Source organism: Pongo pygmaeus, chromosome 16 (genome assembly GCF_028885625.2).
Source record: "Pongo pygmaeus isolate AG05252 chromosome 16, NHGRI_mPonPyg2-v2.0_pri, whole genome shotgun sequence".
Classification (NCBI taxonomy): Eukaryota; Metazoa; Chordata; class Mammalia; order Primates; family Hominidae; genus Pongo; species Pongo pygmaeus.
Genome location: NC_072389.2, coordinates 27,541,449 through 27,567,530, shown reverse-complemented (window position 1 = coordinate 27,567,530; position 26,082 = coordinate 27,541,449). Strand labels below are relative to the sequence as shown.

General features: G+C 47.9%; 1 protein-coding gene across 1 annotated transcript in view; it reads right to left on the bottom strand.

Moving 5' to 3' along the window:
* OCA2 (OCA2 melanosomal transmembrane protein) overlaps positions 1–26,082 on the bottom strand; it is a 347,971-nt gene that overhangs the window by 95,928 nt on the left and 225,961 nt on the right. The window contains exons 21-23 of the mRNA XM_054452341.2: positions 25,972–26,076; positions 7,427–7,520; positions 1,019–1,112 (exon numbers count right to left, since the gene is read on the bottom strand). Coding sequence (XP_054308316.1) covers positions 1,019–1,112; positions 7,427–7,520; positions 25,972–26,076 — 293 coding nt within the window. The remainder of the gene's footprint in view (positions 1–1,018; positions 1,113–7,426; positions 7,521–25,971; positions 26,077–26,082) is intronic.

The window sequence follows — 26,082 nt, the reverse complement described above, 5'->3', positions numbered from 1 at the left end:
TTCCAAATCTTTACCCGAGGCTGGTTCTGTGAACCATCATTGTGCATACACCCCGTGCAAATGTACAAAGAACTCCACAGGAAACTTGCTCGACACCAAACGAATGAAGTTCATTTTAACAGCACCAGCCTCCATTCTGCCCCCTCACCTGTTTGCAATGTGCAGTGTGCCACTCACACGCAGACGTGCTGGCCGTCAGGGCCCCAGCGTGGACCCAGCTCCTCCTAGAGCAGGCTCTACTCTGCAGGCATCCGCTGGACGCCCCCACCGAGGACCTCATCTCTGCACAGTCCTCCTGAGAGGTGCCCACACAAGAGAGGGACGCCACTGCCAGGCTGCCCCCATTCCGCCACCCTGGCTTCAGTCTGCAACATTACGGGGTCTTTGCTAGCAGGGACTGTGCAATCCAGCACCGACTTGGTGGACAGTCAGGGCACAAGTTCCCACAGGAATTTTCAAGAGGACAGCCACATGAAATACCTGGCAAGCCCACAGTCATTTCCTGGCCCCCTGACTCAACCTGAGTCATCCAGGATATCTGAACCATCCTCTGTGTTATGGAGCTAATTCCAGCAATTTTTTTTTTCTTGAGACAGAGTCTCACTTGTCGCCCAGGCTGGAGTGCAGTGGTGCGATCTCAGCTGCACCTCCCAGGTTCAAGCAATTCTCCTGCCTCAGCCTCCCAAGTAGCTGGGATTACAGGTACATGCTGCCACACCCAGCTAATTTTTTTTGTGTTTTCACCATGTTGGGGATTCACCATGTTACCCAGGCTGGTCTCAAACTCCTTAGCTCAGGCAATCCACCCGCCTCACCCTCCCAAAGTGCTAGGATTACAGGTGTGAGCCTCCAGCAATAAATTTTTAATGTATTTTTTTCTGAGCTAATCTCCCCTACACCACAGTCTCTCTACTTGCTAAAAATATGTTTATTTTAGCATTTAATGTGTTTTTTTAAAATTAAGTAAGCTTAGGAACTAGACAGTTTAACAGAAAATTTAAAGTGAGTTTAAAAGTACCTGAAAAATTCCATGAAGGAGAACCCATATCCATGCTGTTCTGCAATCCCTGCACACACGACGTTTGCCGATGCGCCAATCAGTGTCCCGTTACCTAAAGTCAAAATTTAAAAACAAAATCCCAGTTCATCTTGGTGGTAAGCTTCTGTTCTCTTTGGTTTGTAATATTTAGATCATCTCACAGGCTTTGATTTGATGATTATTTTATCGTCAAAGTGACCGCTTTGTAAATATCTGGAAACACACACACACGCAGGCAAAAAATAAGCTCACTGATTGCAAATACCATGATTCATTTATGGATAAGACCATGGCTACTGTATTTAGCAGAGTGGAGGAAAGGTAAGGAGAATGGGCAAGTCACGGTGGGGCTGTGTGTCTTTTAGAGAAAAACACAAGCGGGGCCAACGACCAAAGCCCAGAACGTGTGTCCCTCAGGAATGCAGTCTCAGACAGGAACCACCTTCCTCCGGACTCCAGGCCCAAACACTAGGAAACTCTTTCAGTGAATGAAAGGACAGGTAAAAACAACCAGGTGGAACCCCTTTCCTTCACGTCTTCACCAGTGGCATCTCCTTGACATAAAACGCCTCTCTGGGTAAGCTTTTATGACTGTGCACACATGCATGCATGCCATCCTCGCAGCCTGGTGAGCAATAGGGCCAAGATGGCCACGTGGGTCATGAGATCCAACCCCCACACACACTCACACCCAGGGAAGGCCCAGGAGCCTCCTCCGTCACTCCCAGCCATCGTGGTCAGTGTTCACGAACAGGCACGTGATTCAGGCTCAGCCAGTTTAGCTGAGTCCTGATGTCCATGCACACACAGTTGAGGAAGAGTCGCCTTCCATCTCCATCTCTCTCTCCTTCTATGGAGGATGGGTGAACTGTGCAACACTGCCCTGGAGCTGCCTACAGCATGTCAGTGTGAGGGAGAAACCTTTCAGAGGCTGGACAACATGAATAACAGAGCAGGTGGAGGCCCCACGTCCCCATGAAGACACAGCACAGACAGGGTGAGCAGTGTGCCCAGGTGTCAGGCCGGGAAGTGGCGAGTCCTGACCATGAACCATTCTGGCTCCAGAGGAAGGTCAGTGAGAGGTGGGGCTCAGGCTGCCCCAGGCCTTTCCGTAGACAGCCATGCAGTGTCTGAAAGGCCTGGAGCCGCTGCGATATGCGAGTCTTCGGGGCAGTGCTGGCCCAGACAGCCCCCTCTGGGCACTGTTGCACCAACCCTTCTATCCCATCATCCTGCCTGCCAACCCCACTCCTTCCCTGGCCAGGAGACCTACCCAGTGAGACTCCACACCCTTGCCAAGCCATCTTACGTGGCCATCATTTCTCATTGTCTGACAAGTCTCTTCCCACAAAGAAGCCGATGTTCCTCAGCAGGCCCTGCCCTGCTCAGCCCCATGAATGCACCTGGGTACCAGGACAGCATCAGCCTGTACCCTAAACCCTGCTAACTCCAGGACGTCACGAGTGGAGCCCAACCCATGGTCCAAGTTCATATTCAGCAACTTGCGTGAGTGCTGAAAATAAAAGACTCCACTTATTTTCTCTCCCATTAAGGATTAGTGATTGAAAAAATGCCCATTTTCCAATTAAAATGATAGTTTTGCAGGCAGGTCCTGCCCAGGTGGAGGGCATCTCACCCTGTCTGCTGTGGGCGTGGATTCCTGATCTGCAAGGGACCACTTCCCAGGAAACAGAAGGATCTTTTCGTTTCCTTTTGCAGGTTGCCAAGGTGAGCTGCTCCGGAGGCTATTTTGGTCCTGAGCACTCTGGACTCAGGGAAAGGAATGGGGAGGAGGAAAGGATGTTGAAGGATCTGGAGGAGAGGCTGTGTACCGCCTGGGGCCTGCATGAGGAAGGCTGGGTGAGGATGAGGGCAAGTGGGGAGCGCTGTGGACACAGCTCTTTCCTTGGAAAGGGAGATGCGGCTGAGGACAGGCAAGGGCAGGGCTGGCTTATGTCATGGGGGTGACTGCTCAGCCTTTAGACATCAGACATCCACGCATCTTCTCAGAAGTGTCGTGTGGGTGACACCAGAGGGGCTGCTCTCCCCCAGAGGCCCTCCTGCAACCGGATGTGTCTGAATTGCCTGGCCCCCCTCCCCGAGGGCCCTCCTTCTCAGCCATCCCCTTGCAGAAGTCCTTCGGCCTTCTCACAGACTCATAGCCTGGGAGGCAGGACATCAACTCGTTAAGTCGCACAGAGCCCTGTTTCTTTAAAGGATGCTTTACGGGCAACAGAAACCTGATGAACAGCACTTAGACACATGCGCGACCACCTCCTCCCCTGTAAGGAGAAGCCTGGAGACAGAGGGCGGGGAGCTGGTGCTAGGCCTGCTACTGTCAGGCAGGTCTCCACTGTTCTCAGCCTCTCCCTCCCGTCACAGGATGGCTTCCCAGCCACATCTAAGGCAGGAGGGCAGGGAGGAGAACTGGCACCAACACATTTCGATGACGAAGGCAAAGGCTATGGCAAAGGCTCCTACACAGGCCCCTCCTGTCTTATTGGTCAGCGAAATGAGACAGGCAAGGCTGATACCAAAGCGGAGAGGAGGCCAAAGACAGGAGGCCACGGAGAGGAGGCTCCAGAAAGGAGGACCTGGAGAGGCCCCGGAGAGAGGCCTGGAGGTTATGGGTCAGCCCTGGCAGGTCCTGCACAGACGTACTGGAAATAGAGTGTGTCCGCCAGTGCAACAGAAGGAATGCTAGATTTAAATTCAGAAGACCTCAGTTGAAGTCTCAAACCTTCTAAGCTTTGTAAGCTCAGCAAATCCGCCACCATTTCTGTTATATTAACTGAAGTATTTGTGATAGTAGGGAAAGAAGATGCAAAACCAGCCAGTGTTAGCCGTAGGAAGCATTTACCTCCTGGGGACAGGCAGTCCCAGGTGGCACAAGTCCAGACTCGGTGAGAGCAGAGCTCTGTGGCGCCGTCAGGACCTGCTCCCTGCACCTGTGCGCTCTGCTGCCTGCCAACAACACACAGAGCCAGCCCACACTCGAGCTGCAGATGCTGCAGGCATCTCCTCACCACGCATCCAGACATGACCGCGGCCAGAGGAGGGAGCGGGACCCCTTTGTCTCCTGAGGTTTGGTCTCAGGGCCAGGAAAATCATTATCAGAAGCTCCTCCCTCTCCCACAGAAGACACTCCCTCATGTCACCTGGACTTCACATGGCTTTGGTCTGCCTATCCCTATGCCAGTCGCTGGCCAGGACCAGAAACCCAGCTGCCCATCCCTTCCTATCATGGGCAGGGGCAGAAATGCAGGGAGTGTGCTTCCTCTGTGTTTATGAGGACCGTCACCACCTTCCCTGGCATCTCCTGGGGTGGTTGTGGGGTTCACATGAGATTAAGAATGTGAGCCTATTATTCAGATGCCAACGATGTTGCAGTCATTTAATAAGATACTAGTGGGGTTTTAAGGGTATTCCACGTGGCATGGGCTCCATGTGGTAGGGAGAACAAGGCCCCAGGTGTCACTTCCTCAGCTCAAGCCTCCCTCCCAGTTTCCATTGACGGAGAAGCACAGTGGGGTCAGGCCTGCACATGAACAGCCCTGCCTGTCCTGGCACGCCCAGATCATCCTACATGGGAAGACAACGCGTGGATCCAGAGGCAGAACAACGGCATTTTCAAAACCATGCCTGGCTCTGTTTTTGATGAACGCTGCACACAAAGAATTGAATCTCCAGGGTAACTCCTGTGTCTGCAGTGTACATTCTCCTCAATAGGCCACACTCTCAGAACAGTGAGATTTTCCACTTGACAGAATGCATATAAATTAACTCTATGCATGGACATTCCCTTCAGCGAGTTGAAGAGCCACCAGTCCTTCAAGACCTGGATATAACCTAAGGAAAGCAGCAGCCTTAGGGTTTGAACACAGCCACAGGCTGCCTGGGTTGGTGTGAACACAGCCATGAGCTGCCTGGGTTGGTGTGAACACAGCCACATGCTGCCTCGATTGATCTGAACACAGCCACGTGCTGCCTGAGTTGGTGTGAACACAGCCATGTGCAGCCTGTATTGGAGTGAACACAGCCACGTGCTGCCTGGGTTGGTGTGAACACAGCCATGTGCAGCCTGTATTGGAGTGAACACAGCCACGTGCTGCCTGGGTTGGTGTGAACACAGCCACGTGCTGCCTGGATTGATCTGAACACAGCCACGTGCTGCCTGGTTTGGTGTGAACACAGCCACGTGCTGCCTGGATTGATCTGAACACAGCCACGTGCTGCCTGGGTTGGTGTGAACACAGCCAGGTGCTGCCTGAGTTGTTGAGAAAATAGTCACATGCTGCCTGGATTGCCCACAGCCTCTAGATAACCGCAGCAGGGAAGACTTCTTCACTCTCCACGCTCACTTCACTTCCTCCCCACAGGTTTTCTGCCTTAGGATTGCACCTGCCAGTAACACCTTAGCACGTGAACTTGTCTCCATCTCTGCTTTCCAGGAAACTCAGGCAAAGGCAGGTTTTTCTGAAGGCTTATTTGAATTGTTCTTAGCTCTTCATGAAAAGAGCAACCAAAAAGTACTGGGGTCAGACCAGTTAACAACAACAAAAAAAAGTTGTTTCAAAGTATCCAGTGAATCACCTCCAATTTATAGAGCAAATGACATTTCTAAAACCAAATGAAAACTTCTATTTAAAGTGTTCCTCAGAATGCCAGCCCTGGAGGATGGGAAGCTGGTGTTTCATGAGGACAGAGCTTCAGCCTGGGCTGGTGAAAAGAGCTCTGCAGATGGACGGTGGTGACGGCTACACAACGCTGTGAATGTCCCTAATGCCACCGAACTGTGCACTTACACACAGTTAAGATGGTACATTTTAGGTTACATATATTTTACCATAATTTCTGTAAAATGCCAAACCTTGAGTCAGTGAGAAAGGGCCCTGAGGGAATAAGTGTAGAGTTAACTCCCAACACAACCGCACTCCTGCCATGCCAGGAACAGGTGCCTTTCAATCGCCAGAGCTACTAGATTAAAACGTTCCCAAGACTGAATACATTCATTATTCGCTGCATCCCTGCTTCCAAAGTGTGCTCAGTTAATAAGTGTCTAATCCTATTTTAGGAATTAGCCTATAAATGGCACACATTGATGTCTCTCCTAGAGAAATCTCCTCCACATTGATCCTACATGTTTTGGGGAAATCCAAACTAGCTCACGAGGCCTCTCACTCTGTATGACCTAGCTTCACACTTCCCTGTCTGCAGAACCTCCTCCGATGTCTCCAGTCCCTCCTCAGGGCCCTGTGCACTCGGGGCACACTGCCGTTACAGGACGTGTCAGTCTATGCTGTGACCTTAGTTTAGGTGACCATCTTCCCCACTCGACAGCAGGGGGGTGAATTCACTGTCTGTTACAATGTCAGGGTATAGCAGATGCTCAGCAAGTTCAAATGAACAGAATCCTCATAGGGGATGCATTTCCAGGTGTCCTCGGATCCTGTTCCTTATTGTTGATGTTAAATGTAGCTCTGCATTGCCTTCCTGGGACTGGTTCTTAGGGGCAATTTCAACAGTTCTACACTCTCGGAAGAACTTGAGGCATCACTCACTGACTTACATGAATTAGCTGTCCGCTGACATTACAGAAACTTCACTGAATGATATTAATCCCCCTTTTCAGTCAAGGAGATAAACTAACCAGAGAGCTATTGATTTAATAGTCAGAAATCAATCAAAGAACAAAGCTGGATTATCTAAGCATACCTGGATATAAGAATAAAAACTTAAAGCGTATCTGATGCGTTGATCTAAGATTCTTCACAATCCCCCCGTGTTCCCAAAGGTGATCAGGCTTCTTAGATGTGAGAAGGACTCCCCCGCAGTTCTCTCCACAGTAACTGCATCCACAACCCTGTGTCTGGTCACCAGAGGTCAGTCTCTCTCAACACTCTCTCTAATCCACTCCTCACTGTCTCCAAAGTACAATGCCCACCCTAAAAAAATCCTTTAACCTTTCTTCCCACTCTTATGGGTTAGAGTCTCCACTTCTAGCTGACCCACTTGTCCCTCCACTGCTTACAGGGGACTAAGAGAGAAAGAGAACTGCAACTGAGGATGGCTTCTGATTCAAAATCTGTTTCTAAACCTAAGCACGACCCACATGGGCACAGGGTGGGAACACATTAGCTATGAGGCATCAGAACCAGTCATCCCCAGGCAATGGGCCTAGGAAGTCGGGGGCAACTCTGCAAAGAATGGGAAGGAATGGAGTTGCTCTGCAATTGCTCTGTCAAAGCTGAACATGTGTGTCCACTCAGGAAACCATCCGGACTCTCCTTCATTTGCTTTTAATTTGATACACGCTAACTGTCACTTTGGGCTGGACAAAAGTGTGGGCGTGCACCCCTACCCCCAATGCAGTCAGCAGCCCCTTACCTCCCAGGCAGGCACCGAAGGCCAGGGCATACATGAGCGGCGGTGCGGGCAGGCCAACCTCAGGGTCATGGCTCAGGTTCAGGAGCACGGGAATCTGTGGAGGAAGAGGACATTGAAGCCATGTCCCATGGAAGCTCAGAGAAGCTGCCATACTGTGACCAGTTTAGAAAATCCAAATGCTTTCTCAGCATTCAAACTCTAAGGAGCATAGGATTTGTGGAAAGAAACCAAAGCAAACTTTGGAATTCACAGAAACTTGAGTTTGAACTCATCTGTATGTCTTTGATGCCAGCTGCCACCAACTGGTCCTCCTGGTCCTGAGCCCCGCCAGGTGCTGTGGCTCTTATACGGGGTAAAGGCACACAGAGTCTAACACAAGGCCTGAGAACGTGGCCATTAAAACAGAGCTCATAGAACCCTGGAGTGCTGTGCTAACTATGCACACGTCATCTTGAATCCTCAACATCCCTCAAGTGTGCTGTTACTCCTTCCTTTGACAGATGAGGGGACCAGGATGCAGAGAGGCACAGGAGCACAGACCTCGAAAGCAACCCAGCCGGAACTCACACACAGTCCCCTGACCCTAAACTGCATGCTGGGTCCCCTGTGCTAAGCCACTTCTCACGGCTGCTCCCTGCCAGGCACCCTGAGCCTGCTAACATTCACAGCATGACAACAGGTACCAGATTCTACAGCCAGGAAGCACCATTCTCTAGTCAGCCATGCCAGCCTCTGGTGCACCTTTCTGACGTTGATGTACTTTGCATTATTGTAATCAATGAAACACAGTGGCTGTGAAATTTCTGTAAGAAATTTGTGTTCAAAGAGCATGCCCCCTTGTGGCTTATGTTGCTAGAAGGAGCCGGGAAGGACACAGCCATTGAGCCTGCCTCCAGGAGGCTCCAGAGAATGGAGAGCTGTGTTGTCCCACCAGACACCTCAGAGAGCCCACGGGGTGTGAAGGAGAGACCCCTGGGCCTGCCGCCCCGGGCAGTTGCGTATGTCAACCACTCTAAAGAGCAGCAGGAGGAGGAGAGCGCCAATGGTGGCTGATCTGGAAAACATTACACAAAAACACAAACAGAAAGCGGACCCCAGTGTGGAGATTGTGAGTGATGTGCAATATTATTCGATGCCGAGAATTAAGGGGCAAGAGAGCCACCCTCTGCTGGGTGCTCAGTCCCCCAATGTCATGAAAGAGGTGCCTTAGGGCTTACTTGGGAAGATCCATTCACTCTCAGCTCCTGACCGCTGCAGCAGGATTTCGTGTGTGCCCTCTGCTGCATCCCACTGGGGCAGGTCGGTCCCCCTCCCCACCCTAGATTCTGGGCTTGCCTAGTGGCTTCCTTTGACTGATGGAATGTGGGTGGGTTGGACAGAAGATCTTGTGTTTCTGCATGCCCCTCTGGAGGTTCAGGCTCTCAGCCACAACAGAAGATGGAGCCTGGGCACTGCTGCTGCCCTGGGGAGTCCCCATGGGGAGGACATGTGGAGCAGGGTCCCCCCAGCCCCAGCGGAGTCCAGACCAGGAAGCTGCAGCCAAGCCTCTGACCTATGTGCCTGCTACTGCACATGTCTCCACCAGCCCTGGGTCTGGTTCTCGAGAGTTGCTTTGCAAGGTCTGAGAAGGAGCCCTTCATATTTGCTGGGTCACAAGGGGCATGTTGAACAACTCAATTTTTTGTTGTCAGTAGCGTCAAATATACACTGGAAGAGAAATAAGTAGTACGCTAGGAAAAGCATCTGATTCTGCGTCTGTCGATCTGATGCAGAATCAGAAACTCCTGGCAGCAGGGTGCTCCCGTGCAGTCCCTGAAGCACTTTTCAAGCTTTGCTTTTATTGTCTTATGATAAACACGATTATCATAGAGGCAGGCACCTTTAGACCTGATGTCTTCATTCTTTGGAGGAGTGAGCGAAGTGCAACTTCTCACAACAGCCAGTCATCAATGAGCAGAGCTAACACACACACACGTCACTGTGAGGCCACGGGGCCCCTAGGCACTGAGCACCATGCTGTTGGTGCAAAGCCAGCCTCCACCCTACAGAACAGTGCACGCCACCCGGAACAAGGAGACAGGGTCAGAACAACTAAGCACAGGACCCTGGGCCCTTGTCGGGGCATTGCAGTATCAAGGGAGGAGGCAATGTCTTCAAGCTTAGTGATGCAGAAATTCCAGCAAGTGCTCCTGTGCTGTGAGGTCCATCACCCAAAGCCAGAGAAAACCTACCTCATGTTCCAAACTGCATACTTACAAGTGCCAGATTCTGTTACAGGCTGATTGCTTCAAAAAGTATGCTCTGACATTGTTTTCAAAGCAAGCCCTCTCTGGGATTTGCAATTCTGATAAGAACCAGCTCCCTAAACTCCAGAGCCCAAGGATCTCCCCGCAGCTCTGTGGCCTGTCCTCCCAGGCCCTGCCTTGATCAAGTTCCCCTTCCCACAACATAGATGCACCATTTGCCCCTTTAATTCTGTCCTCCATGCAGCCAGCCATGACCTTTCCGTCTCTGAAGTCTGCCCATGCAACTGACCTGACTCCACACCCTTCAATCTGAGGCAAGCCCTCCCTCGCCAGGCTGTCCTCTGCCTCACACACTCCAGTCTTCACAGGCTTTCACCTGAGAACCACCTGCCACTTCTGTGCAGTTGCCCATGCCCACATCTCCACCTGGGCACGTGGTCACTCTTGCCCTCACGTAGCCTCCCTCTCAGCCCATAAGAGGCTTGGGCATCTCTCCTCTGAGAAGTCTCCCTGAGTTCCTCAATGTGGCTGCTATTTTATAACACACTTGCCCAGAACTTACTTCCATCATTGTATTTAACACTTATCCCTCCTCCACTGGATGGGACCATGTTATCTTGTCTATGCTCATTTATTCTTAGTTCAGTCAATAATTATTCTGAATATTCCATTTTGTGTCTGGTTCTGCTCTAGATACAAGGAATGAAACAGTAAATATAAGACACAAAAATCCCTGCCCTCATAGAGCTTGCTTTACAGTGGCAGACAGAAAAATTTAAAACTAATGAATGACAGCACAGAGGATGGCAGAGCAGGAAGCTCCAGGAATCCACCTCTGCCTAAAGGATGACTGAACTGGCAGGAACTGTCTGAAGCTACTGTATGAGCTCCCTGTGGCTGCTGTCACCAAGCACCACCAGTTGGGTACTGAAAACCACAGGACTTCATTGCCGCACAGTTCTGAAGGTGAGAGTGTGAAACCAGGTGTTGGCCTGGCCGTGCTCTCTGATGGCTCTAGGGGAGGATCCTTCCTTGCCCCACTGGTGTCTGCGGCAATCCTGGCGATCCTTGGCTTGTGGATGCATCACTCCAGCCACACAGGAGCCTTCCCCGTGCCTGTGTGTGTCTGTGCCAAAACTTCCCCTTTTCGTAAGGACATCAGTCATATTGGATTAGGGCCCACCCTGGTGACCTGATTTAAACTTGATTATCTCTGTAAAGGCCCTATTTTCATATAAGGTTACACTCCAAAGTACCTGGGGTTAGGGCCTCAGTATATGTTTTGGGGAAACAATTCAATTCAAACAGTAACTATTTTGGAAGTCTAGAGTGTAGTCAAACACCTTCAGCAACCACAGGAAAGACTGATAAAAAGGGTTTTGGTGAATTTTGGCTTTTTTTTATAGTGGTTGTTACTCTCCATCTCTCTCCCTGTGGCAGGAAGCTGTGGGGGTGGCAGCTCATGTTTAGGATGTGACTTGCTGATATCAGAGCAGGCAATAACGACCTCGTCCTCCAAAAACTGAGGTTGTGTATGTTGATTGCTGGCCACTGTTTTGATCACTGAGGGGCCAGCACAGAGGCTGGCCATTGTTTCAACCTCCGAGTGATGGAACAGCTTCCAGGGAATTTAAAGTGGCAGTAATTATTTCTGTACACACACACACACAAACACACACCCCTAACACACACACACACACACACACACATTTTTTGGGAGCCAGAAATTTAAGGAAATCTTTATCAGTCTACTAGTTGACTATAGAGATAATAGAAGAAAAACTTCAATGACCATACACTTTTCAAAAAATGTTTGGAGAACTCATAAATGGATGGCTCCAGCACTCAACAAGCAAGACTCAGCAACATCTGAGGAATGGGAGAATTAGATCTTTAGTATTACCACAACGTAATACTCAAAATGTCCAGCTCTCAACAAAGAAGATTACACAACATACAAACAAATAGGAAAGTGTGGCCCATTCACAGAAAAAAAATTGACAGAAATCATCCCTGAAGAAGTCTAGACATTAGAATTATTAGTCAAAGATGTTAATTCAGCTATCTTAAAGAGATTCAATAACTACAGGAAACCATAGGCAAAGAGTTAGAAGAAATCAATAAAATGATGTACAGACAGAATTTAAATATCACTAAAGAGATAGAAATTATAAAGAGGAATCAAATAGAAATTCTGGACCTGAAAGTATAATAACTTAAATGAAAACCTCACTACAAGAGTTCAACAGCAGAATTGAGGAAGCCAAAGAAAGGATCAATGAACTTGAAGGTACGACATTTGAAATTATCAGGGCTTATCTAGAATATTTAAATTCTTAAGAGACAGAAAGTAAGATGGTGGTTGCCAAGGCCTTGGGGGACTAGGGAATGGGGAATTATTTTTAATGGGTACAGCGTTTTAGTTTTGCAAGGAAAAGAGCTCTGGAAATGGATCGTGGTGATAGTTGTACAATAATGTAAATTTACTTAATGCTACTAAACTGTACACTTAAAAAATGATTAAGATGGTGAATTTTATGTCACATGTGTTTTACCACAATTTAAAAAAATAAATAAAATTTAAAATGTCAAAAAAAGAAGAAATTTTAGACCTGAGGAGCAGAAAGTAAAAGAAAAAAAATAAATAAACAGAGCCCAAAGGACCTGGACCTGTGGGACACCGTCAAATCTACCAACATATGCATTATAGGATTTCCAGAAAGAGAAGATGGAGAGAAAGAGACAGGAAAAATATTTAATAGGCATTCAGCTAATAAAGATGTAATCTATGAAGGAAGTAAGGACTGAACTGTAAAGGAAGTTAAGGACTAAATAGTCTGTATGCTATTGAAACTAACTTGGTATTATTCATGACAGGTTGTTATATATTTAGGATGTTAATTTAAATTTCCGAGGTAACCACTAAGAAAATAACTATTAAAATATACAGAAAATTAAAACAAGGTAATCAAAATTGTACACTACAAAAAATCAACTAAATAAAAAAAAAAGGCAGTAATGGAGAAACTGAGAAACAAAAAATCTAAGATATGCAGAAAAGAAATACATGGCAGAGTAATTCCTTCTTTATCAGAAATTACACTAATTGTAAATGGATTAAACTCTCCTGTTCACCTGAGGTCATGAGTTCAAGATCAGCCTGGCCAACATGGTGAAACCTTGTCTCTACTAAAAATACAAAAATTAGCCAGGTGTGGTGGTGGGCACCTGTAAACCCAGCTACTCAGGAGGCTGAGACAGAAGAATCACTTGAACCTGGGAGGCAGAGGTTGCGGTGAGCCGAGATCGGGCCACTGCACTCCAGCCTGGGGAATAGAGTGAAACTCTGCCTCCAAAAAGAAAGAAAAAAAAAACCAGAAATTGGCAGACTGGATGGGAAACAGGATACATCTATACACATTTTGTTAACAAGTGACTCTCTTTAGATACAAGGACACAAATAAGTTAAAAGTAAGAAAAAAGATTTTACATGTAAATAGTAACCAAAATAGAACTGAGGTGGGTACATTATTGTCAGACAAAATAGAATTTAAATAAAAACAGGTTACAAAAGACAAAGAATAACATTATATATTTATAAATGATCCAATACAGAAGGAAGATATAACAATTATAAATATTTACACACCTAAAAATAGAACGTGGAAATATATGAAACAAAAATTGGCATAATTGAAGGAGAAATAGATATTTCTACTATAAAATTTGGAGACATAAAATATTCCCCAAGATAGACCACATGTAGGGCACAAAACAATTCTCAATGAATTTTAAAAGATTAAAATAATACATAGTATCTCTTCTAATTACAATAGAATGCAACTAGAAATCAGTAACAGAAGGAAAAAGAGAAAATTTGCAAATATTAAACAACAAATGAGTTAAAGAAGAAACTACAAGGAAAATTAGAAAACACCTAAGACAAAGAGAAATGAAAACACAACATACTAAAACTTGTGAAATTCAATGAAAGCAGTGCTAATAGGAAAATTTATAGCTATAAATGCATATATTCTAAAAGAAGAAATATCTCAAATAACCTAACTTCACACCTTAAGAAACTATAAAAAGGCAAGCAAACTAAACCTAAGGCTAGCAGAACAAGGGAAATAAGATAGATTAGAGGAGAGATAAATAAGATAAAGAATAGAAAAAATAGAGAAAGTCAATAAAACCAAAAGCTGATTCCTTGAAAGGATTGATGATATTGTCAAAGTTTTATCTAGATTGACTAAGAAAAAGAGATAAAATACAAATGACTAAAATCAAAAATTAAAGTGGAAACATTATTACCAATCTTACAGAAATAAAAAGGATTATAAGAGAATACTATAACCAATTACATGCCAACAAATTGTGTTAACTAAGTGAAATAAATAAATTTCTAGAAATACACAATCTACCCAAACTGACTCATGAAAAAATAGAATATTTGATTAGATCTGTAACTAGTAAGGACACTGAATCAGTAACCAAAAAATTCCCAACAAAGAAAAGTCTAGGACCAGATGGCTTCACTGGTGCATTCTACCAAACATTTAAAGAAAAATTAAAACCAATGTTCCAAAAACTGTTTCAAAAAATGAAGAAGAGGGAATACTTCCTAACTCATTCCATGAGGCCAGCATTACCCTGATACTAAGTCAGACAAAGCCACTACAAGAAAAGAAAATAGAAAACTACAGATCAATGTTCCCGATGAAATTTGGATGTAGTCTATACCAACATTCTTACAGGAAGAAAGGAACAGAAGGAAGCCATTGCCTCCACAAACACGAGATCGATGGAAAGACCCCAGGGCTTGGGAAAAAAGATGGCAGATAGCAGCACTCAGGAAACAAAATACAAAATAAAAAGTGGCAAAGGATAAAAAAGGTTTTCTGTGAGAAAAAGAAATGTGATGAAAGTTATAAAGGTGCTATTTTTTAAACAAGAATTCCAGGCTGATTTAGCACTTTAAACTGTATGAATGTATAATTTTATTTAAAAGCAAACATTGAACAACTAAGCAGCTCGAAAGAATGCTTGGTAGCATTAAGTGTTATGGGGAAAAAAAGCAAAAAGGGAGACAGGGAGGATGAGGTTGTCAATTTAGCACTGGGAAGGAGCAATTTTGCAAAACTCAATAAAAGGTGAAGGAGCAAGACCAAGCTCTAACGATCTGTGTGAAGAGAATCTCAGACAGAAAGCATACAAAGTACAAAAGCCTTTATAATCAATTTATTTTAGAGTCAGGGGAGCACACATGCAGGTTTGTTACATGGATATCTTGTGTGATGCTGGGATTTGGACTTCAGATGTTCCTGTCACCCAAGCAGTGAGCATAGCACTTGCTCGGTAGTTTTTCAACCCTTGTCCTCATCCCTCACTCCTCCCTTCTGAAAATGCCACTGTTTATTATTTCCTTCTTTATGTCATATGTACCCAATATTTAGCTGCCACTTACAAGTGAGAACATGCAGTATTTGGTTTCCTGTTTCTGTGTGAATTTGATTAGGATAATGACCACCAGGTCCATCCATGTTGCTGCAAGGAACACGATCTCATTTTTTTTTTTTATGACTGTGTGGTATTCCACAGTGTTTATGTACCACATTTTCTTTATTCAATCCACCATTGATGGCCATCTAGGTTGATTCCATGATTTTGCTATTGTGAGTAGAATAGTGATGGACATGCAAGGGCACGTGTCTTTTTGGTAGAATGATTCCATCTCCTTTGGGTATATACTCAGCAGTGGGATTGCTAGGTTGAAATCCAAGGAGGCTGCTATGGCTGCAGCGAAGTCAGCAGAGAGAAGAGCAGTAAGAAGTGAGCTCAGGGAGGAAGCAGCAGCCAGGCCTATGAGAGGTGCAGGCCACCACCAAGACCTTGGGCTATACCAAAGCGGGGAGCCTCTGTGGACCATAAGCTCTCAGGAGCCGGGCAAGAGCGGTAACAAAAGGAACAATTAGGAATGTATTTGGGAACAATACGTCTGAAGCTCCTTTTCCACTGTGTGACAGCAGGAGGGCATGTGGTCCTTGCTGGGGCCTCAGGGGACAGGAATGTAGATGGCAAGAATGGATCAGATTCAAAACCTTTGAGGGGCAGCTGGCCATGGGGTGTCAGAGAAGGAGAGGTGTTAGCTGGCTCTCAGCCTCAGGGGCTTGAGCAACTGAGAAAATGGAGTCACGATTTATGAGGGCAAGGAAGAGTGGGGAAAGATGGAATCAAGACTTCAGTTCGGGACACGTTAAGTCTGTGACACCTGCAATGCCCCAGGAGAGAAATGGAGAGGCAGCTGGACACCCAGGGCTAGGCTCTGGGGAGTAGCCCAGGAGAGGTTACTGTGGATGGCACTTGGAGTAAGTGCTCGGATGAGACCCCTGCAGCCGTGAGTCTAGAGAGTGGAGGTCAGAGCTGATTCCAGGGTTCTGGGCTTGGAAGATGGAGAAGGTCATGGAAGGAGGTGAGGAGGAGGAGCCCCACGTAGGGAGGAGGAGTACCTGAGGGGCCAGGCGGGGAAAGATTCTGAGGGGTGGCCTCCATCTCATGTTGCTTACTGGCCAGGTTCCAAGGGGGTGTCTCTCAAGGGCGGGCACTAGTCCTTAGTGACCTTGGAGAGAACTATTTCCATGGATTATGGAAGAAAAACTCAATTGCAGTAAAGCCAAGAAAAAGTGAAGAAAGGTTCCAATGAAGAGAGGGTGGCAAGACAGACTCCCTTTCAAAGTGTTTGGCTACAGGAAACTGAGGAAGTAGGGGAGTGGCGGGAAGGCCTGGAGACACGGCAGCAAGTCTGGATCCTCCTGCGAATGATCAGCAGAGTGAAGAATAAATGATGCAGGGAGGACAGTGGCGTGTGGTCCTGGGTGAAGGCACCGGCCTTCGTTGGGAGCCGGACATCCCCCCATACACTCAGAACGCAGGCAGGATGCACTGGGTGGCCTCAGCGTCACGTGGGAAGTGCCCACATGGTTGCTTTTACATCTTCACAGACAGAAAGCGTGGTCATCAGCCTCAAGTCCTCAAGGACAGAGAGCATGATCGTCAGCCTCGAGTCCTCATGGACAGAAAGCATGGTCATCAACCTCGAGTCCTCACAGAAAGCGTGGTCATCAGCCTCGAGTCCTCACGGACAGAAAGTGTGGTCGTCAGCCTGGAGTCCTCACAGAAAGTGTGGTCGTCAGCCTCAAGTACTCACTGACAGAAAGCGTGGTCGTCAGCCTCGAGTCCTCACAGAAAGCGTGGTCGTCAGCCTTGAGTCCTCACAGAAAGCGTGGTGGTCAGCCTCGAGTCCTCACAGACAGAAAGCGTGGTCATCAGCCTCGAGTCCTCATGGACAGAAAGCATGGTCATCAGCCTCGAGTCCTCACGGACAGAAAGCATGGTCATCAGCCTCAAAGGAGGGGCAGTGCTAGAAGCCTGATGGGGCACAACAGGCATGCACAGTGCACAGCACTCATACTGGGGGACACATTGCCTGCCCAGCGCCAAAGAACTTTGAAAAAAAAGTAGACCTCCTCAGACATTTCTCTTTTTTTTGAGATAGAGTTTCACTCTTTCACCCAGGCTGGAGTGAGTGGTGCGATCTCGGCTCACTGCAACCTCTGCCCCCTGGTTTCAAGCCATTCCCCTGCCTCAGTCTCCTGAGTAGCTGGGATTACAGGCGTGTGCCACTATGCCCAGCTAATTTTTGTATTTTTAGTAGAGACAGGTTTTACCATGTTGGCCAGGCTGGTACCGAACTCTTGATCTCAGGTGATCCACTCACTTCAGCTTCCCAAAGTGCTAGGATTCCAGGCGTGAGCCTCTGTACCCAGCCTCCTCAGACATTTTAAGTTCATATGTCAAATTTGCCATTCCAATTTACAATAGTCCCCAAGGACGTAGTCTCTATCAACATTCTTAAACAAAGGCATCCCATCATTCTTTTAAATGTATACTTTTAAATTTAAATACCACAACATCATAATTCATCTAAAAATACATCTGAAGCTCCTTTTCTGCTGTGTGACAGCCAGAAGGCACATGGTCCTCACTGCTTGACCTCTGGCCCAGGCAATGGGTCTGACTCAGGGGCCTGAGAAGCAGGCCCAGAAGGCACTAACCATCAGCGGGAGGCTGGCAGGGCTGACCTGACCGGTCAGGAAGGAGAGGCCCCCTGAGGCTGCAACTAACTGGGCAGGGGCAGAGGTGGCATAGGCACATGGCAAGCACACAGCAGCAGTGGGAGGAGGGCAGGGTTGCCTGGGGCATGGGTGAGGGATGCTGCAGTCGGCTCCTGGCTGTGTGGGACACAGCAGCCACCCAGCAGCAGTTCCGGGTGGATCCCCTGGTGAAGGTGTACAAGTGCCTCAGGTAAGCACGGGGAAGGCTGCACCCTCACTGGGATTCTGAGAGCTGAGATATGGATTGCTGTGAGGCAGGGGAGAGCTATTTATAGCTGGTCGGCACAAGTCCTCCCGACGGGCCTGGCCTAGACCAGTACTTCTCCAATGCCAATGTGTAGAGTGGGTCACCCAGCACCTTGTCCAAATGCAGGCTCTGACTCAAGGGTCTGAGCATCTGAGACCCTGTGCTGTGATGCTGCCGGTGCCCAAGCCCCATCTGAGGGCAAAGGGCTGTGCTTTTTCAATACAATGCATTCCTTTTCCCCATTCTGGAACTGCTGTCATGGCCACGCTGGGTCCCCTAGGTCTCGCCTCCAAATCTCTCACCCTTTTTCACGACTCTGCTTCTCTATGCTTTTGTTCTGTACCTGCACATATGTCTCTCACTTGGCTGCAAGCACAGCAACTCAGGCCTAACACTTTGCTCTCCTTCAATTCATTATTTAATATTTTTTGTTGAAAACATTACAGGTTTTAGTTCCAGAAACTATTTTTTGTGCTGTGCTTAAATCTCTGAGTGTCCTCATAATTTATCATTTGTTGTATTGTGTCGGTGGGACACAGTGGATAATCTTCTCTCACACTCCTGGTCCCCTAAATGTGCCACTTGGATTTCACGGGGTGCCATGGAGCTGGGGTCCGGTGCTGTAGTGGCTGGTCTGTGGACCATGGAAGATGGGAGACCCTCACTTCTGGGCCGGCAGTGCCCCTCTGAGGCCGCTTCCCAACCATCCAGAGGGCATCCACTGTGCACCTGTCTGGGGCAGACTTGTAACCCACACAGCCCATCAGTACCAGGCTCAGCACCAAGCAAATGGGGGAAAACGGCATTTCTGTGCTCCTCCCATTTCTCTAACTCTAGCACCTCCTTAGCTTGCACAATGGCAGAGTTGGGATTCAAGCCCAGATCCACCTCCTGCAGAACCTGAGCTGCTAAGAGTGCCAACTGCTCATGTTATTAAACCTAATTTCAATCCGCCAGGCTGGGTTTGATCCTCCACATAATTACGTTCCTGGATGTTTCAGGACAGGAGGAGTTAAAACGAAAATGAGATTAAGTTTAAAAAAAAAATGTAAAGCTAAAGCTCAAATGAAATGCTTTTGACTTTCACACCCTCTGAAAGAGTGCTCTCCTGTGCCAGGTGTGACAGCCCAGGATGTCTGCCCTGATACCTCCCGCAGGGCTGTGGGATGGGACGAAACTGCAAAGAAAGCCAGGGAAAGGAGATGCCTGAGAAACTGCCTTCCACCCAGAGGCTGGGTGACAGCATAGATAATGATGAGTGCCAACAAGTCAGTTAAAGGAAACCCACAGATTTATGTGCATAAATTACCAGCCTTTGAATTCAACATTCAGGACAAGAGTAATAACCTTTTAACTTGAAAGTTGCCTGAGGATTCTTCCTGTTCAAGCAAATGAGGTTGAAAAGTTAAGGTTTAAATGGAGAAAGACTGTCAGGGAATTCTCAGTCATTATGCTGTTTCTCAGCGGTTCCAACTCGGTCTTTAGGACCATGCAATGGAGTCCTAAGAATGCCGCCCACAGAGGCCACCTGCCCACCAAGAGGGCAAGAGGAAGGAAGAAGAGGCGGCAGGTGTGAAAGGGATTTCCCTGTATGGAAATATTGGTTAAACATCTCCATGCCAAGAAAAGAAACAGGAAGGGAAATATCCTGAACAAATGTGAACAGAGTTCACCTGTTGCTCTCAGCCCCTAGCTGACAATGCAAATGTAGCAGAAACAACCCCAAGCTGAAGACACGCTTGGAGAGATGACGCCATCGGAGAAGAGATGGGTTCTGTTTTGTCTCTTGAGACTCAATTCCCTGGAATACCAGGCGAAGGCTGCTGAAACGCCCCACACAGCCCAGGCTCCCGCCAGCTCTCCCCACCTACGCAGTGGCCTGCATTTATGTCACTGGAGGTGGCAACTGCACCTGCCCGCTCTCTGACCCTTTTTAAGGTTCTATTCATGTTAAAATCCCCAGTGAAGAGTGTCCTGTTGAGCTGGCCAATGACGCCAGCCAGAGGTGTGCTTTTGCATCTGACAGAGGCTGGTGAGGAGGCAGGGAAGGCAGGCAGCTCTGCTGGCTGGGCGGCGAGAGCCCAGGCACTGCACCCTGTGTTCATGCTGTGTCTGCAGCCATGGGCAGGTACACCTGTCTCTCTTGATGCATTTCCACGAATGTTCTTTGGTCTCCTTGTCCATTTCCCACCTGAACACTGAGCGGACCTCCCGAGTGGGTGCAGAGAGGACCAGTTACTCTAAGGGTGTTTGGTTAGAGCCAACCCAATGGTCCAAGAAGGCTGGCCAACTACAGCAGAAGCTCAGATGCCTGAACTCTGTAGATCTACATAAGCCAGGCCAGGGCACAAATGTTACAGGATGGCGAAGAGGCAGCACTGCCTTCTCTCTACATCAGCAGCAGGTGCAGAGGGATGCATGACTACAAAGATCTCAGGCCTGAACTAGACCCCCGTTGCCACCCACATACTCTCCTGGTCAATCCCTGGGTTCAGAGGGCTCCACAGCTGTGCAGTGTAAAGGTCCTCCCAGTCAAAGAGGTCCCTCTGTAGGCAGGAAACCCAGATCACCTCCCAAAGAGCCATTCCTATCACTGCAACTGTCAGAAGCCAGAACCAGTGGGAGAAAACTGTAGACATGAGGATTTACTATGAATGAGTTGCCTTACATGACTGGGGGCCTGAGCAGGACACCCTACCTCCACCCAGAGGGCAGGCCATCATACCCAGAGGCTGCCACAGGGAAGGCAGATCCAGAGAAAGGACCAGCTCCCACCCAGGTAACGTAGAGGGCTGTGGGTTGGTGAGGCTGGCTCCCAGTACAGGGAAGAAGAGAGTTGAGAGGGGCAGCTGCTACCAGTGGCAAAGAACAGCACTGTCAAAGGCACAAGAGCCCCAGCATCATGCTGAAGAGGTGGCACCACATCACTGAAGATGAGGGTGTGTCTCGAGTGGCAGGTGGTCTGGCAGGAGGGAGGTGCACAGGTAGGGTCTGTGACTCTGAGACATGCAGCAAGCATGGGGTGTCCAGCTCCCTCAGTAACAGAGTAGCAGAGGATGGCAGGCCAGAGAGGAGGCAGACACAGAGTTATTCCAGGACAATTAATCTACTGCAGTTAGTTCACTTTCCTATTCATCTGCAAACACTTGCTAAATATCTTTTTGGTGCCAGGTATAACGCTAGTGAATGAGGCTACAAACACAAACAGTTGGAATTCCCAGACATCTGCAGACACTCTTAACAATCCGCTTGTCGAGTGACTTGGTGGACGTAGGTGCACAGTACTGTGGGACCCAGAGGGCAAGCAAGGCTCTGTACCGGGAAGTACAGAAGCATCGAGGAGAAGGCGCTGAGGTAGGGATGGAGAAAGGCTTTGAAGCCTCCTCAGAGCTCTGTTTTGTGAGTTCTGGGCCTCCAAGGCAGAAGCCGGAAACACACTTTTGCCACCTGCATTGCAGCTAGAACAGGCATGGGTTCCTCCAATCAGACACACCTGCTCCAGAGGCCAGTGTGGAGAATTTGGAGGAGAGGTGTGACAAGGCATACACAAGAGCAGGGTGACAGAAGTCCCTGGACTCAGTAGCCAGCGTCGGGGCAGGGATCCTGAGCACTCATGCCAAGCTGCAAAAGCTGGGAGCTTGTGGGCAGCCGCCCCACCCCCCTTCCCACTGTGCAGTTGAGAAATTCTCAGAAATTCCAAGAACTATGTACTATCCCTAGATAAACTCCTTCTCATCTTAAACTAACTAAAATAGGTTCTGTTCACTGCAACTGTTGTTTGAAATGTTGATACCACTCTGTGCACTACAAACAGAATGATTTCCACTAAAGGACTAGGAATAAAATCAGTACCTTCAAAACCAGTTGACGGGTGGGGAGGTGGGATGTATCAATCTAAAGAAGTCAGGAAATGATAGTGGAAAAAAAAAAAAGAATTAGCAAGGAAAAAGCATAAAAAAATGAAATGATGGTAATTAGTTCAAGTCGATAAGTCATTACAATAAATGTAAACATGTTAAACTATTCTCTTAAAAGACAAAGATTATCTGCTTTGAATTTTAAAAATCTACTTGCATGCTGCTTAAAAATGCAATTGGAAAAAGAATTTAAAATAAATAAATAAAGGACTGGAAAAAGATAAACCTGGCAGAGGCTCAGAGCAGAGATGGAGACCTCACAAAAGGTAAAAGAAACCAGCCGCTGGGAAGTTACCAGATAATGAACCTTTAACACCTAATACGATCACAAAGTAAACAACGCAAAAACGGAAACAAACCAATTAACAAATTTCTCTGCTGTATCAAAACAGATTGATTTAAAAGAGATAAGTGAATCTAGAGAGGATAACAACACAATGACACGCTTGGGTATGTTAATGCTCACATTATATGAGCAATATATGTGTATGTTAACTGCTCACATACACTGAGAAAATTTGAACATTTCATCTCTTTTGCTGCAGGATTTCCTTTTTGCTTATTTTTTAATGAACAAAATATTATAAAATATTTTAAAATATAAAATATAAAAAATTTGAAGCTCCTTTCCTCCCTCAGGCCCCAGGATTGTTTTCATCCTTCCCTCTCCTCAGGGAGCTGCCTTCATGAATTCGAGTCGTAACCACCTATGCAGCAGCCCACTGTGGGAGGAGCTGGGGCAGGATCTTGGCTCCTGTGTGTCAGCAGGGGCAGAAGCCAAACACGGCGTGACCGAAGCAGCCGCAGCGTGCAGAAGCTGACATGCAGCTTTTTAGGCGTGCAGCTGGAGAAAAAGAGCCACATGGTAAGTCAGATGATGTTCTGGGGGTTTCTAAGCATGAAATCCTATAGACCATATCTTCTAACCACCTGCAACGGAAATCAGGCTCTCGAAGAAGAAATAGCTGTACTCCCATTTTCACTGTGGCATTATTCAGAATAGCCAAGATATAGGAAAAACTTGTGTGTCCACTGACGGACATGTGGATAAAGAAAATGTGGTATATGAATATATATGCAATGAAAGGTGATTCGGGCTTAAAAGGGCAGAAAATCCTGCTATTTGTGACAACATGGATGAACACAGAGAGCATTATGCTACGTGAGATAAGCAAGTCACAGAAGGAGCAATACCGCCTGATTCTATCGTGTGTGGAATCTAAAATCGTCATGCTCACGGAAGCAGAGAGTAGAATGGTGGCTGTCGGGGGTGGAGGGAAGGGAATGGGCAGAGGCTGCTCAATGGGTAGAGTTTCAGTTATCCCAGATGGGTACATTCCAGGGGCCGTGGTATGACACAGTGCCTAGCGTTAATATGGTATCATGCACTTCAAAGTGTATTAAGAGGTCAGATGGGTGTTGAGTGTTCTTACCATGAAGCACATACACATACCCATAAGCACATGTATGCAGATGATGCATGCGTTCAGTACCTCGATTGTGGTGATAGTATCACAGGTATACACATATGCCCAAATTCATGAAAACTTATACATTCGATAGGTGCAGATTTTTGTCAATGACTTCAATACAGCTTTTTTAAAAAATGTAGTAAAAAGACACCCAAAGGAAAAGAGGGGAGAAAGGAGTGAGGGAAAGTGGAGAGACCTCGACACCCACCCACTTCGCAGATCCCTGCTCCAGGGAAGGGCCACGTGTCCCCTTCCCACCCAAGGATTGTGACCATCACTGCATGCCGCTTCCAGCCTGAGGCAGCAAACCCCAGTGGCTCCCCATGTCCCTCCCGTGATGCGGCCACTGCAGACACCTCATGCTAGCGTGGCACAGTCACTCAGGGGAGATGCATGGGCTTTGAAGAGCTGTGGGTCCGCCTCTGCATCCTGTGGCTGCTATGGTCATGCTGTATGTGGCTTCCGCCCCTGTGGACACACAAGAGCCAGCATCCCACCCTCAGCACCCCCACAGCCACAGCGGCCACTGCAGAGATGGATGGGACCCACATTCATGAGGGAAGAGATGGTCCTGAGACTCCAGAGGAAGAACAGAGAGCTGCCTGTTTATCTGTAATGTTGTATTTCTTAATAAAACACACAACAAATTCTGAGGCAAAGAGGATAAAATGTTGACACTTTCTCACTTTGTGTGGTGAACATACGGATATTTGTTGTACTATTGTCTCTGATTCCATTTTTTAAAGTTAAATTTTAGATAGTCATAAAAATTTATGGAACAAAACTGTGAAAGTGTCCTATTCTCAGAAAAAGGAGCAACTTAAATCATCAACGCTAGGGCTCTTCTAATTCAGTCCCAGAAAGGATCTGGGTGCAAACCTCAGAGCCCCCCAGAGGTGGGGTTCAGCTGTGAGCACAGGGTCAGAAGGAAGCACTGATGGAGGCTGTGTCGGGGTCCTGCGCTCGGTCCGCAACTGTGTCCTCATTGGCTGGGACAGCGCGGAGTCTCCTGTAGACTGTGTTCCCTGGAGAACAGGATGAATGCACAAGATGAAGCTGAGGACTGGGTAAGGGCAGCCCTGCCAGAAGGCGTCAGCCTGCCTGGGGCACAGGGAGAGGTGGAGCCAGCTGGGCCACAGCCGGGACATTTGACAACAACCACAAGAGTTCTCCAATTTGGAACTTCACCAAAAAAATAACAACAGCCACCGAGTTAGTTCAGGATTACCACACCCAGGCCTTAGAAGGAGAACAACAGCCAAGCAACTAGAGGGCCAACCTAGGCAGAAACTAAATTCCAGGCTGCAAGCGAGGGATGCAGGTTCCCAGATCCGCCTAAGGTTGGTGCTGCATGAGCCTGGCCTGCCCTTCTCCCCACACAGCCAGGCCTGCTGCTCCAGCCCGGGGGTGCCATTGTTCAGAATACAGGGCGGTGGGATGTCTTGGGACCCCTTTGCATGGGATGTTCCCTGCAGGGAAGCGGGTGGCCCTCAGAGTCAGAAGAACAGAGGGCTCTCCCCTGTCCTGTGTCCTGCCATGGGGAGTGCTCACCAGGCTTCTGGCCTGTGCCCTGCATACCTGGGACCTCAAGTGCTTGTGAGAGGACCCCAGCGACTTGTGTACAAGCCCCTGGGCCTATCTTTACTTTGCCACACCTGGGTTCCCAGTTCCTGCCCCGAGCCAAGCAATCAGTGACAGCAGAAGTCACACCAGGAACAGGCTCATCTGCCCAACTAAAGGTCTACGATGTGTACTTCCAGTCCTGGCTGGGGCTCAAGACCACACAGAGAATGAAAGATCTTGCCCAGGCCAAGCACTAGGAGACACACAGGCTGGTTAGCATAGCTTCTGCATCCGCCGCAAATGAAGATAGAAGTGTCTATCTTTTGATGTCTCACAATTTTTGAAAGAAAGGAAGGAAGGAAGGAAGAAGGAAGGCAGGAAGGGACGGAGGGAGGGAGGGAAGGAAAGAGACAGAAAGGAAAGAAAGAAAGAAAGAGAGAAAGAAAGAAAGAGAGAAAGAAAAAGAGAGAAAGAAAGAAAGAAAGAAAGAAAGAAAGAAAGAAAGAAAGAAAGAAAGAGAGAAAGAAAGAGAGAAAGAAAAAGAGAAAGAAAGAAAAAGAAAGAAAGAAAGAAAGAAAGAAAGAGAGAGAAAGAAAGAAAGAGAGAAAGAGAGAGAGAGAAAGCAAGCAAGCAAGCACAGCCTTTTCTGGGAGGGGTGGCAGCTCTCAGTGGGGCTGACCTCGAGATCACCAGTCACCCCAGGACGTGTTGTCCACAGCAGCTGCAGAGCCTCAGCTCCCAGCCTGCAGTCTGGGCTCTTGGCGCTCCCCGCCCAGCTGCCCTGGGCTCTGTTCACTTTTGTCCTCTACACCTGTGAGTGCAGCAGAGGGGCAGGCTTCATCCTCTGCTGCCTTAGGAAGGGAAGGTGAGCCCCAGGCTATGTCCAGGCTAAAGTTGAGCCCTCAGCATGGACACGTGCAACTCACCATGGTAGCGGTGAATGGGATGTTGTCAATCAGGGATGACGCCAGGGCTGAGACCCACACCACCAGGACAATGGCGGCTGTGAGGCGCTGCTCCTCTGGGACCATCTGGAA